The following is a 15,010-nucleotide window of genomic DNA, read 5'->3' on the forward strand; positions in this document are numbered from 1 at the left end:
GGGGACATGGGTCCACAGGGCACAATGCACACTTGAAAGGCAATACTGGGTTGTTTCTCTTCATCCTGGTAATGCTTCCTCAATGTATACAGAAAATCCAAATAAGAATATTTACAAGAATATTTATACAATAGAATAAGGCACCTATAACATTTATTTTACAAATATATATAGCTCTATTGAAATCGGGACATTCAGATTTTGAGTTAATTTCTAAGACTTCTGAAGACTCTTTAAAAGGCAGGTTTAATTTTTTTTTTTATACTCAAGTCAGTACTGTGTGGAACATTAAAAACATAAGAAAATGAAATTAAGAAATAAATTTTTTTTTGCAAATGAAATTTCAAGAGTTTATCTAATTCAAGATCTGGAGACTATACACTCCAACATGAGACCTGGGGCTTCAAGATTTTCCTTAATCACCAAGCTGCACATCACAGAGAGAAGCAGAATCTTGACATTTCCAGGCTGTATGAAGGTCCTTTAAGAGTTCTGTTTCTCTCCCCACACCTCCCATCCCTGAGGCGTACAGACTGACGATGGTTACAAGCTATTTGTATTGGTTAGTCAATGGCAACAAAGAATAAACAATTTCAAGGGGGAAAATGCAAATCTTTGAATATATGTGTGTGAAAGTATGGGTTATACATGTGTGTGTATGTATGTGTATTATACATATATGTGTATATATATATTGTGTATGTATATACACAGACATTCACATATATACTTAACCAATAATACTAATTTTCTACAGACAGAAAATACCCTAATCAATAAAGGTTCTATTATGATAGAACCAGAGAACAAGATTACAAAAATCCTGTAACTAAAAATTATTACAGATATTTGAGTTTTAGGCTTCTGACCTTAGAGAGTGGGCATATGTTAAGTAATATAGACTGGTAAAGGTTGAAAAGAATATTTCTGTTCAGCACCCAAGGAAGTATTAAAAATGGCTCTAAAAAGACAATAAGTATCAATAACTTTTAAATGCAAGGAGGCATCTGTCAAGTCTGAGCAAGAACAAAATCAGAAGTTTACTTACTTGAGGGCATGGTGTAAGTATCTTCTTCATCTATAATCTCAGCATAATCATCTGTTTCTGCAGGAAAAGAAACAGATATGTTGAAAGAGGTTAAACATCTGACCTCCTGGTATTTCATATAATTAAAATAGGCAAAGCGATCTGCTTAAATCCTCTACTACGCTGAAATATTCTTAAAACACTATTACTCAAATTTTGCTCACACATGAGTCATTTATGGAAATAAAAGTGACATCATTGTCCAATACGTTATAATACACAGACTTGTTTATCGGAGAGCAAACAGGGCTAACACAGAAAGCTCTTGTCAAAAACAGAACGACATGAAACAACTATGTATATGCTTCAAATTAACCAATCTACCAACCGCAAAGCTCTTCCTCAACTACACCAAATACATGTTTAAAACTACAGTTGTCTACTGGGCTTTCTCCAAATAAGACTGGTATCTACAAAACACAGTATCTGATTTTATTAACAATTAGACTTGACAGCATAATCTGAACGGAACCTTTAGAAAATAAATGGCAGCCCAATTTTTGAGATTAACTGTGCTAATTCATTCCATTTGCTCAGGGTTGAGAAATGCAACAGGAATTTGTTTCCTAACTTTTAAACTCAGATATTTTAGGCATTAATGTCAAAAGAGTAGATCTATAAAGAAAAAAAGGAGAATAAGCAGCATATTAAAATGAGGTTTTTTGAGATCACATCAAGAAGTTCCAATGTATCTGCCTACTCTTTTTGGGTAATACACCAACTTAAAAGTCCACCACTATATTAATGGGAAATTTAAAAATACTCATCTGAAGAAAACAGTCACTCATGAGGTAACAACTATACTGAAAAAATCACTTCAGCCTTGTCTTTTTTTCTCTTTCTGGAAAAAGGAAAACCTTCAGCTGCTCCATGTATAAGGATTTTAACTGCTGGGCCATTCTTGTGAGTCAGTAAAGCAGGGACAGGACTTTGTGATGCATCATTTCCAAAGAGCTCTATTTTGATATTTTGACCTAGCATCCTTGTTTAACACCAATGAAACTAAAAGCTACAAGTTCTTTCTTCTGTGACGCCTTATCACTGCATTCAGATATTAAAGGTGTAGAATTCAAAGAAAATAGAGAATATATATGGTTTACAGTTACTGGGATATCAATCATTCCACATCTACGGTAATGACTGAGATCAAATCTACAAGTGGAAGAATTCACTTCTTATTATGTAATCATCATTAAAAGTGATTACAGTAAAAAAAAAAAAAAGTTGGGGAAGCAGATTATAACACCAATAAATCAATTCTCTTTAAGACAGTTATTATTTGTAAACTATTCCTAAGTCCTATATGACAGGTAGATAATCTGTATTATTCTTATACGTTTATAAGGATACTCACAAGATTAAAAAAGTTTTAATAGACTCCAAATCATACATTCTTTTATTTCTGTATTTCTCCCTCTTAATCTGTTTTCAGCGAATACTAAGAACAGTAAATTGGCATCTGTAGGCCTATAGCTCTGCTTCTGTATAAGATGGCTTATCAAAACACCCTGTGAAAGAAAATTTGGGGATGGAAGGAAGCTGCTAACACACTTGCAACAAAGAAGACTAAGCAGAGGAGGAATCTACTCTAACAGCTAAGGCAACAGAAGCCACACAAATGGCCATTTGCAATCATTTCTCTTTTGATTCCATAGTTTAACACGCTCGACTTTGTGATGCTCTCCTCAGAAAATGAATGCAACTAAAGCTGCCTTTCCATACAACAGCCCTAGCACCCTCACTGCTTCCTTTCATATAAAGCACGTGCCTTTAGAAGTAAAGCACATGAGTTGGCCCTGCTGCAGCAGGATTTTGGGAGAGAGAGAGCCACTCAAACTCTGCACCTCTGCTTCCCTTCCCCAGCTGCCCTGTTATCCAAACTGCTGAAAAGTCTCTACAACCCTGCACGTAGCTCATGGTGTTACTAAGCAGATGTTTTGCACTTTTCATCACAGCTTCATATGGCTGCAAAGGTTCATTAAAAGCCTGTTCAGAGCCCAAGTCTATCAGGTGACAGTTGTCTACTGCCTTAATGAAGAAGGGCATAAAGCTGCTGCTAACACCAGTGGCAGTGACCTCCAACTGAGGGCTTTACCATGCACCAAAGCTTATGCTGGCCTAGAGCCAATTCTGGTTTTAGCCACCTATTCAGATACCTCTCCTCAAACTAATCTGCCCCCATCCCACTGTTCTTAATCATGTTCCCTGACTCATTTTCCTCATTACCTATAACAACCTGATATAATTTTGTTTCCTGTGAACTGTATGCCCACCTCTCTAGAATGGAACAGCCACCAGAGTGGAACCTTCATGTATCTTGCTCAACACTGTGTCCTCAGCAGCTAAAACAGTGCCTAGCACAGAGAAGGTCTCTCAAGAAACACATGCTAAACCAAAAGAATGAATGCACTGCAGCAATCAGTAAAGGAACGCTATAGCCCTAAGAAACTGAGGCAAAGGATTTAATCTGTGTGAAGCAGCGCAGAAGTGAATGGTAGAGCTGCAATACATGTGACAAAATACACAAGCCCATTTGGGGAAAACTGCTTGAGCTTTGGAAAGTCACTTCACCTGGCAATGCTTCATCTGTGCCCTCGCGGGTAAAATAACATCATCCACCTTGTAGCATTGTTATGAGGATTACAGGAGACACAACAGAAAGTTGAGATGTGCCCTACACATAACAGATCATCCAGCAACAGTAGCTCCTCTTATTGTTTTGCTTCTTCTGAGGGCTCTCTGAAAGGGACCTGGCAGTTGAGGATTTAGGATTCCTGTGTGCTGATACTCTCAGCCAATCTTTTTGGTTTGACAGCAGTCCTTCAAGGACTGTCTCATTTTATATAATCCTCAGTAGAGATACCAACCTCTAAAATAATTGTGAAGGAGTAAAATAAATAGGCTAATATATATCAGGCTAGCACATATTGTGGAAAGTATCATGTTGCATACATTTCAATTAATTCATACAATCACAAGAGAAAACCTGTAAATTTCTTTCTTTTTTTTTTTTAGCTGTATGAATTGTATATAAAATCTCTGGGGATGTATCAAAGCTGTCTGGGAATTACTTATATTTGGAGTGCAGGTGTGTGTACTATGATGCAATGTGAATAGAGAATTCATGGAGTAAAATCAACAATGTTGCAGGTACATGATCTGCAAAAGTTTATAACCTTCTACATATGAGTTTTCAAGTGGTAATATCTGGTGTACATTTCTAAGAATTCCTTTTTTTTTTTTTTGAAGACAGGTTCTTGCTCTGTCGCCTAGGGTGGAGTACAGTGGTGCAATCTTGACTCACTGCAGCCTTCACCTCCTGGGCTCAAGTGATCCTCCCAACTCAGCCTCCCAAATAGCTGGGACTACAGGCACGCGCCACCATGCCTGCTAATTTTTTGTACGTTTTGTAGAGATGGGGTTTTGCCATGTTGCCCATGCTGGTCTCGAACTCCTGGGCTCAAGTATAATCCCAGAATGCTGAAAATACAGGCAGGAGCCACTGTACCCGGCCTTCTCAAGAATTCTTGACATTGATTTGGCTGTATTTTGCTTTTCTTTCCTGGCTTTTAGGATTGTAAGATAGTATTACACTGATATGACAGGTATTTTTACATACTCAAGGGCCCTAAAAAATTGGAGTCCAGCCTGAAACTTCCTAGGCCCTCCACATAGTTTAACATAGTTTAAGGAAAACAGAAAAGTTACTCCCCAAGGGTTAATTCAAAAGATAAGGAAAATACAAAGAAAAAAGGAAACAAGTTCAAAGGCCCGGGCACAAATGAAGCTAGGTCTGCATTCTATATTTAATAATGACATTGACTACTAATCATATTATTGGGAGCTTACCATATACTAGATGCTGTTGTAAATAATTACATATATTGTCATTTAATCCTCAGCAAAATTCTTTGAAGTTGTACTATGATCACCATCCCTATTTCACAGGCAAGAAACTGTAGCATACAAGAACAGGTGGGCCATATTTGGTCCATGGGCCTTGCTGACCAAGACCAAGTGACTACCCTTAAGGCTCAGCTTATTCACCTGTAAAATGGGTTAAGCACACTTGCCCTGGCTAATTCATAGTATTGAGAAATTCATAGGTGGGAAAATACACAAAAGTGTTTGCAGACATTTATCTAAATTTTGATGCTTACAGAGTAATCCTCACAACAACCACTTGAGACCTTTCCCAGGTGAAGACCCAAGAGATGAAGCAATTTGCTCGTAATCCCTCAGCTAGTCAGTTGCTGACTGGATGGGGCAGTGGAAAAAGGGCAAGGCTGGAGCCTAAGACCTGACCACTTGCCTCTAGCAGCCTTAGAGTCTCTCTTAATCCTCTGATGATCACTTTCCTCACCTGCAAAACAGTGAGGCCAGTGCCCAGTGATATTCTGAATGCAAAACAGTGAGGCCAGTGCCCAGTGATATTCTGAATGCAAAACAGTGAGGCCAGTGCCCAGTGATATTCTGAATGCAAAACAGTGAGGCCAGTGCCCAGTGATATTCTGAATGCAAAACAGTGAGGCCAGTGCCCAGTGATATTCTGAATGCAAAACAGTGAGGCCAGTGCCCAGTGATATTCTGAATGCAAAACAGTGAGGCCAGTGCCCAGTGATATTCTGAATGCAAAACAGTGAGGCCAGTGCCCAGTGATATTCTGAATGCAAAACAGTGAGGCCAGTACCCAGTGATATTCTGAATGACTGCTGTGAGAATTAGGAATCAAGTCAGTGAAGTGTCCCGTGCACAAAGCTCCAGATGAACTGCAGCTGCTAATTGATTATTATCACAGAATTAATCTAAAAATGAAGCTCAAATCTCTGACTTCAGATCCTGCGAAGAACATGCACTTTTAAGACCTTTTACCGAAATTGCTTAGCTTGTTATACTCAAGTTATCAGTATCTCTATCCTATTACAAAAATGAACATAGGTGAAATCTTCAGTAAAAGCATTCTTTAATCAGGAGGAAAAAAATACAATTCCTTCGTAATTTTAGTTTATAAAATCTTACTCCTTTAGTATAAAGGAGGATAAAGTTTCATGCAAGCAGTATATGAAGTAGATGGGAAATGTAAAACATAGAGTGTGATTTACAATTTTTAAATTTCTACCTTAAGTGCTATCAACTATTTGAAAAACCAATTATCATTATTGCTGATATTTCCCTAATTCCGTTAGTTTCTGTGAGTCTTTAAAATCATTTTTCATTCTTTCCTTTCTACTATCTCATTCCCAAACTAGGAATTATCACACAGATACTATACTTGGGAAACAGAGTGTATGGACTGCTACCATTTACACCTTTCAAGTGTTACTAATTTTGCTTTTGACATTTTTTAAGAACTCTCAAAGTTTTAATAATGAAATCTAGAAAATTTACTAGGAATACAAACAACTCAAATTTACCACTAAAATGTGATTAAGAAATTGATAGCTATCCTTTCCATGCCAAAGCCCTAAGCAATTTTTAAAATATTTTGCATACCATTTTGTACTTGGTTCTGTTGGATCAAAAGCACATTTTGCCTTTCATTAAATACTAAACTGTATTTATTTTCATAAATAATTATCTCATAGCAGTAACACAAATGTGAAAATAAATATTACCGTCCCCACTAATTTCATCTGCAGATCCAGGTGGCATGCAAAGAAAGGGAAGTAGGGAACAGAGGGAGGGAGACATAGGAAGGAGAAGAGGGAAGAGAGGGGAAAACACTATTAAAATGACAAGTAAACCAAAGTGTAAGAAAAATAAAAAAAAATTATCCCCCAGGGTTTAATTCAAAAGATAAAGAAAGACTGTAGTGGTGGTATGTTTACTTGAATTCGAGGGCATAATGCCAACTTTAAAGCTGTCAATGTATTACATGAAGTTACACAGCTAGAGTATTACAGAGGGTAAACTGGATTCTGCCACACTAAGCAAAGTTAATTTGACTGCCTCTTACAATTACATTTTAAAAATGGTTTCTACCTTCCTCAAAGGGAACTTGTGTCCCCTCAGATAAAAATGCAAACAAACTAGTCATTAATCTGTATGTTTAGTTACAAGGAGAGAATAAGCCCTCAGCAAGCCCATTCCAATAAGCCAGTGGGATTTAAATATTATAAGGTAGACATAGGCCAGGCCCACTACTATAAACTGTGGGGAGTGCAGTACTTGAAGCTCTGCTGACAACGAAGGTTCCCATTTAAGTTTGCGCAGAATAAATTTTGTTTTGAATAGTTTGGAGAAATTACTGTTTCAATTATTATAAATAATCTTTGCTTTCCTTGAAAATGCTCCAAATGGCATAGCTGCCTCTACTACGCAGCAGCCCTAAATATCTGTCCCCAAAGCATGAAAAGCAGACAACTAGGGAGACACTTTGGCCATTCTCCTTCATTCAGTTGCATGCTATATTAGGAAATCCATGATGCAAAAAGTGTGATCCTGCTGACCTCTGTGGGAAAACACTCAAACAACACAAATGAAACTGAGAAGCGACTTCTTGCCCTGTCATGCATTTAAAAACCAGCAAACAGGCAAACAAAAAATCTTGTATTCAAGAGAGTAACCCAAAAACGGTGACATAAAACCTTGCCCCCACCCCAATCCCCTTATTGCTTCTGAACAATGAACAGCACATACACTAATATTCAATAAAGCTATGATCTGTTCAGGATAATCTATAAGCATCAAGTTAGAGTTAGTTTCTCTGGAGTGCTCTGGTTAATAGGAGAGCCTGTGCAAATATGAGTGCAGTACCCGTAGAAGGAGGATCATGGGAACAGAAGACCAAAGGGAGAAAGCGCCTAGCTTTCTTAACTTTATGTTGGCAGTGACTGACTCCTTTATAAAGAGGCAGGAGGGGAAAGAGAAAAATAGAAACAAATTATTTCAATACAAAAGACAACTTTTGTTACATTTAAAGGCTTATCTATAAAAACAGATACAAAATTGCAATGCTTTTATTTTGACTATTGGCATGCCTTATTTCTTACTATGACTGACTTGAGTTTTAAAAAACATACTAATATTTTAAAATTTAATTTCCTGTAGATTAGCACTTGATACAGAAACAAGACGTAAGAATATCCCAGCTCTATAGAGCCAGCCAGTTGAATATTCAGATATTTTTCCAAATGACAACAGTTAAAGGAAAAAACAAAGACCAATAAATAATTCAAGACTCTTGTGAACATTTAACATTCAACCACAGCAGAAAAATAGCAGATCTTCATTTGTGAAAGAGTTTTACGAAAAACTTTCCCCAAATCATTAGCAAAGACACACTCACAGCTCTTGAGTTATATACTTTACATAAATTACCTTAACATAAAAACTGGCAATGAGGATCTTTGAAAACACAGGTTGCAAAACCTCTACTAGCATTATGGATTCATTTGCTCACTCATTCATGTACTCAAAGCTCATTTCAGAGTCAAAAAGCTGGATCGATAAGACACATCTCAGCTCTCCAGAAGCATACAGCAAAATGAGAAAATAAGCAGCAATTGCAGTATGGTAATGGCAATAGTGGACAAGTGTGAAAGTGAAGTCAAAGCCAGGGACGCAGGGATGTAGCCCTTTAAGATGCAGCAGTCATTAACATATGACAGACACAGGTAACATGAACATTTAACTGCATACTCACAGGGTATCATAAAGAAAGATCAGAAGTATGGACCCAAGAACAAGGGTCAGGACTGTTTGCCCATCAAGATGGTAACAATCTTATTGACATTGTCAATATATTAGCAACAGAAATGAGAACAGAAATGTACACTTCAGTAATATTTTTCAAATGGCATGCTTTGATCCTATTAACAATTTTTTTTTTTTTTTTTTGAGACGAAGTCTCGCTCCTGTCTCCCAAGTTGGAGTGCAATGGCACAATCTTGGCTCACTGAAACCTCTGCCTCCGGGTTCAAGCGATTCTCCTGCTTCAGCCTCCCGAGTAGCTGGGATTACAGGCGCCTGCTACCAAGCCCAGCTAATTTTTGTATTTTTTTTTTAGTAGAGTCAGGGTTTCACCATGTTGGCTACATTGGTCTCAAACTCCTGACCTCACGTGATCCGCCCACACTGGCCTCCCAAAGTGTTGTGATTACAGGTATGAGCCACCGTGCCTGGCCGATCCCAGTAACATTTACTGACAATTTCATCTTATTGCTTGACTTGAAAAGCTACCCATACACTAAATTTCTGGACTTTGTATATGATGGCCCTAGAGGAAAGCATAAACTGGTCTCTCAGTTAAGAAGATGGGCCCGCCAGCCTGTGTAACATAGCAAGACCCTGTCTCTACAAAAAAATTCAAAAATTACCCAGGTGTGGTGTCACGCACCTGTGGCCCCAGCTATTGAGGAGGCTGAGTTGGGAGGACTGCTGGAGCCAGGAGGTAGAGCCTGGACCACAGAGGCAGAGCCTCTGAACTCCAGCCTGGTGACAGAGGAAGACCTTGTCTCTCCACGATGGGCCTGACAACTGGATGCACTGTGTGATGTGGGATGGATTTTGGACTGGAGGCTGGGGAAGGGAAAGATCAGGAAGCAACAGCGATATGGAACATTATTGGGATGAAATCATTTGGACTGTGGATAAGAGCATTTCTTCAGTATTAAATTTCCTGATTTTGATAATTATACTCTGATCATATAAGATGATATCTTTGGTCTTAAACACACACTGAAATGTTTATAAGCGGCACCATGTCTGTAATTTGTTTTCACATGGTTCAAGGAAAAAAACTAACAACAACAACAAAAAAACCTATAGAGTGATAAAGCAAGAGAGCCAAAATATAAACATAGTGAAATGGAGGAAAGAACATATGAGACATCACGTTACTATTCTTACAACCATTCTCCAAGCGTAAAGTTACAGAAAAATAAAAGATACATGGAACACTAGCTCTGGGGCCAGACAGTTTGGATTCAAATACTGGCTCAATTATTCATTCTGACCTTGGATACACTGCTCAACTTCTGTTGCTTAGTTTTCTTATTGTAAAATGGGGTTATAACAGAAGCTACCTCCATTAAGGAGGTTGGGAAAGGATTCCATGGGATTCTCTGGGCACCTAGAACAGAGTGACCACTGCACAAGTGCTAGCTCTTCTTACTTTTCTACTGTTAATTTCCAAACTGGACTGAATATTCTTTATACTAACTTAAAAAGTGAATTTTCTAAAAAAGTACAACTCTTTTTGAGTAATACCAAGAATAGTATCACACATCATAAAAACAAAAACAAAAAGGATTAGGACTTTTATTGTATTCAAGATAATCATTTTAATTATTGAACACCTGCCATAAACTAGGCATACCATGTAGGTGCTGGAGTTAGAACAGTGAACAAAACAGAAACCCAAACTTTCAAATTATTGAGCTTACGTTCTAGTAAGGGAGAAGGAAGATAAAATAAGTAAATTATATGGCATGTCAACATGTAAGTGCTAGGGAAAAACCAGCAGAAGAAGGAATATTTTCAAGTGGGGCTACCATTTTAAATATGGTGATTATGGAGGGAGTCATCTGCAAAGACTTCCAGGAGGAGAGGGAAAGGGCCATGCACACATCAGGAGAGGCCAGTGCTGCACACACACAGGCCTTGGCTCTGCAGAGGTCAGTGTGAGCACGTGCTGAGGAGCAGCAGGGAGGTCAGGTGAGGTGGATGAAGAGTTGGGAGTGGGAAGGGGGAGGTGGCACTGAGATGCACTCAGTGAGGTCCCAGAGTGTCTAAGACCTCTTAGCTCCTGGTAAGGGCACTGGCTTTTATTCTAAATGAGTCAAGAGTCATTCAGAATATTAATGTTTCCTTTTAAAGGAAAAGAGAGAGTTCCTACATTGTTTCACAAATTCTAGGAATGTGAAGATAATGGGTAAGGCCACTAGTCAAGAAAAAAATGCCTTTCAACAACTGCTCCGGGCCTGGGTGCAGGATAGGGGTGAGGAGGGCATGAATGAAGCCCCGTACTCCTGCCTTTCTGGGACTGATAAATTTTGCAGACCTCACATACCTCAGGCTGCTCTGAGCAACTTTTCCTTTCTCACCAGTCCAACTTTCTATGTGATTACGCTGGTTCAGATTAACCTCAGTCTCAACTAGCTTATTGCAATCCTACCTATTCCCTTTTAGAAGGCTCCCAGGAAGCCTTTGAAAAATGACAGACGATGTCACTCTTCTCATTCTCTGCTCTCTTTTGTACTGAGTTACTTGTTCTCTTTGGCTTTTGGGGTACAGGGATTACTCCATACTGTGAGGGAGAATTTGAACTTTGTATGTGTGGCAACGTGTGATCAATTGGCAAGTCACCAGCAAAAGCTGCAGTTTTGGAGTGGCTGACAGTGGTCACAGTGAATGGTTATAACTGCAGAGGGCTACTTATTTCTCTATACATTTAGATAAGAAAAGCACAGTTTGAACACTTGGAGGCTAAGGAAACACTCACCACCAAGGGGTAAGACTCCTATGAAAGATGGCAGAATGGGCTGATTGGTGTTGGGTCACCCATCAGCATCACAGGAGTGTCTCTGCAGCATGGAACACTGTGGAACATTGTGTAGCGTGGTCCTATTGTCAGAGGCATCTGACCCAGAAAAACTCCATCTTGAATAGGGGCTCGGTAAAATAAGACTGAGACCTACTGGGCTGCTTTCCCAAGAGGTCAGGAATTCTAAGTCACAGGATGAGACAGGAGGTTGATAGAAGATACAAGTCATAATAAAGACCTTGCTGATAAAACAGCTTGTGGTAAAGATGCTGGCCAAAACCCACCAAAACCAAGATGGTGACAAAAGTGACCTCCAGTCATCCTCACTGCTTACTATATGCTAATTATAACGCATTAGCATGCTAAAAGACACTCCCACCAATGTCATGACAGTTTACAAATGCCATGGCAAGGTCAGGAAGTTACTCTGTATGGTCTAAAAAGGGGAGGAACCCTCAGTTCTGGGAATTGCCCACCTCCTTCCCAGAAAACTCATTAATAATCCACCCCTTGTTTAGAATATAATCAAGAATTAACTATAAGTATCCTTAGTCCAGCAGCCCACACTGCTGCTCTGCCTATGGAGTAGCCATTCTTTTATTCCTTTGCTTTCTCAATAAACTTGCTTTCATTTTACCCTATGGATTTGCCTCAACTTCTTTCTTCAGCCAGATCCAAGAACCCTCTCTTGGGGTCTGGATCAGAACCCCTTTCAGGTAACACCATGGTATTTCCCTCTTTCGGGGGAACCAGGATTCAATGTAAAAGTGGGAACCAGGCATGGTGGCTCATGCCTGTAATCCCAGCACTTGGGGAGGTAGAGGTGGGCGGACCACCTGAGCTCTGGAGTTGGGAGACCAGCCTGGGAAACATGGCAAAATACTGTCTTTACAAAAAATACAAAAGCTAGTCAGGCGTGGTGGTGTGTGCTTGTAGTCACAGCTACCTGGGAGGGTGAGGTGTGAGGACTGTTTGTGCCCGGGAGATGGAGGTTGCAGTGAGCCAAGATCACGCCACTGCACTCCAGTCTGGACAACGGAGCGAGACCCTGCCTTAAAAAAAAAACAAAAACAAAAAGTGGGGTCCTTGATTTTTTTAAAGACAGGGTTTTGCTATGTTGCCCATGCTGGTCTCTAACTCCTGGGCTCAAGAAATCTGCCTGCCTCGGCCTCCCAAAGTGCTGGGATTATAGGTGTGAGCCACCATACCAGGCCCTTGATTTTTATGCTGGGCCTTCCAGCTATGCCTGCTTTTCAAATATTTAAATACTAGGCCCTGAAAACTGCAAATGCTTTATTTGCCCAATTCATTAAAGGGCTCCAACATGAAGTCAGTAATCTAATTAAAAAACAAGCTAAGTTGAAAAGGACACCTATCAAAATAAATCAGTCTCCAAAATACAACTTTCTGACATTTAGCTGCCTATTTTGAAATCCTCTGTCAGAGAAATTTACACCTATAAAGGAAATCACCATTTTTAAGGGCCCACTAAAATATTATCTTCACATTCCTGGAATCTGTAATATAAAGAACAATGGACAATCAATAGTTTATTATTATTATTATTCTCATTGAGAGAGTCTTGCTGTGTCCATCCAGGCTGGGGTGCAGCGGCGTGATCTTGGCTTACTATAACCTCCGCTTCCCAGGTTCAAGTGATTCTCGTGCCTAAGCCTCCCGAGTGGCTGGGATTACAGGCATCCGCCACCACACCTGGTTAATTTTTGTATTTTTAATAGAGACAGGTTTCACCATGTTGGCCAGGTTGGTCTGGAACTTCTGACCTCAGGTGATCCGCCTGCCTCGGCCTCTCAAAGAGCTGGCATTAAAGGTGTGAGCCACCATACCTGGCCAATACTTACATTATTTTAATGCAAATTCTTGGTAAACAATTTAAGAACTGTCTGTTCTTTTTTCCTTTACAAATCCACTTGTAATTGCTGCTAATCAGAGTACCTATACAGGACAACTTCAATCTATGACTTGGTCTTCTAAATACATTCCCAGTGTAAACCTTAAAGGAAAAAACTTACGCAAAATTAATATAAGTACAGAGTTTATTTCCAGGAGCAATTTGGATTTGTCAGTAGATTGGATATGGGAGAAGAAAACAAAGAATAGCATCAAAAATAACCCCAAGGATGATCTGACCAGCCAGAAGGAAAGTAGTGCCATTTAGTGAGTGGAGAAGGGGAGAGAAGCAGGCTTGGCATGAATATCAGTTCCTTTTGAGTATATTAAGTCTGAAATGCTTATGAGACATCAGATTCCACACGGTGAGAACATAGTGGCCATGGGTCTGGAGTTCAAGAAAGAAGTCTGAAAAACTAAGATAACAATCTGAGAGTCAGCAGCATAATTAAGTCATGAAACACAATGAGATCCCCAAGGGTGTGACTGTGGCTGACACGAAGTGTCAGAAGAACTGAGTCCTGGGATCCTCAGGCGTGAAGTGCTGAATAATAAGGAGTGAAGTAGGAAGAATATGGTATTCCGGAAGCAAAAGTAGGGCAATTTCAATAAGGAGCAACACTGAATCACAATAACTCACACAAAGAGTTCTTCTATCATAAGGGGACCCGTGATGTCAGAAGGGGGCTACTAAGGTGGGGAACCACAGCGGGTGATGTGCTAATGAAACCAGAGCTAACCTGATTAAGCCTGCCAAACTTAACCTGCCTTGTTTGCTGTATTAGGCCGTTAATGTACTACTATCAAGAAATACCAGAGACTGGGTAATTTATAAAGAAAAGATATTTTAATTGGCTCACAGTTCTGCCAGCTTTATGGAAAGCATGGTGCTGACATCTTTTTGGCTTCTGAAGAAGCCTCAGGAAGCTTACAATCATGGCAGAAGGTGAAGAGGGAGCAGGCACATCACACAGCAAAAGCAAGAGCAAGGGGTGGGGTTGGGGAAAAGCCACATACTTCAAAGGACCAGTTCTAATGTGAACTAAGAGCCAGAGCTCACTCATCACCAAAGGAATGGCCCACGCCATTCATAAGGGATCTGCCTCATGATTCAAGCACCATCCACCAGACCCCACCTCCAAAACTGGGGATTACATTTCAACATGAGATTTTGGCAGGGACAAATATCCAAATGATATCAGTTGCTTTTAGTCGCTTAGATCTAAAAACTCCCACTAGCAAGTCAAATAGCCAGACAATCCATAACTAAACTCCCACTAGCTTCCTGTAGGTCACTGCAGTAATGGGTGCTTTAAGTTGTTTTTCAGGAAGTAGGGGGCAGCTCTTGTCCCGCTCAAGCAGCTTGAGGCCACTGATCCTTCAAATGGGCTTATGCCAATGCAGGAGAGATGACCATATGGCATCAGAGAGCTGAAAACTCTTCCCTCAGATCATGGTCATGCTACCATTTTCTGAACATGCACTCTGTGAAGAGTCAGGACGCCTGACTATGTGTGTGCAGATCA

The 15,010-nt window shown here is 39.7% G+C and overlaps 1 protein-coding gene across 20 annotated transcripts in view; it reads right to left on the bottom strand.

Annotated features, from left to right (window-relative positions):
* Positions 1-15,010, bottom strand: part of PTK2 (protein tyrosine kinase 2) — a 349,963-nt gene that overhangs the window by 104,637 nt on the left and 230,316 nt on the right. For 13 of the 20 annotated variants that reach the window (XM_063669127.1, XM_063669125.1, XM_063669131.1 and 10 more), the window contains 2 exons: positions 6,703-6,720; positions 1,049-1,105 (listed from right to left, as the gene is read on the bottom strand). In XM_063669127.1, coding sequence (XP_063525197.1) covers positions 1,049-1,105; positions 6,703-6,720 — 75 coding nt within the window. Of the gene's footprint in view, positions 1-1,048; positions 1,123-6,702; positions 6,721-7,843; positions 7,925-15,010 lie in introns of those variants that run through there. The other 7 variants (XM_063669126.1, XM_063669128.1, XM_063669120.1 and 4 more) reach the window with 3 other exon arrangements.

Source organism: Pongo pygmaeus, chromosome 7 (assembly GCF_028885625.2).
Source record: "Pongo pygmaeus isolate AG05252 chromosome 7, NHGRI_mPonPyg2-v2.0_pri, whole genome shotgun sequence".
Classification (NCBI taxonomy): Eukaryota; Metazoa; Chordata; class Mammalia; order Primates; family Hominidae; genus Pongo; species Pongo pygmaeus.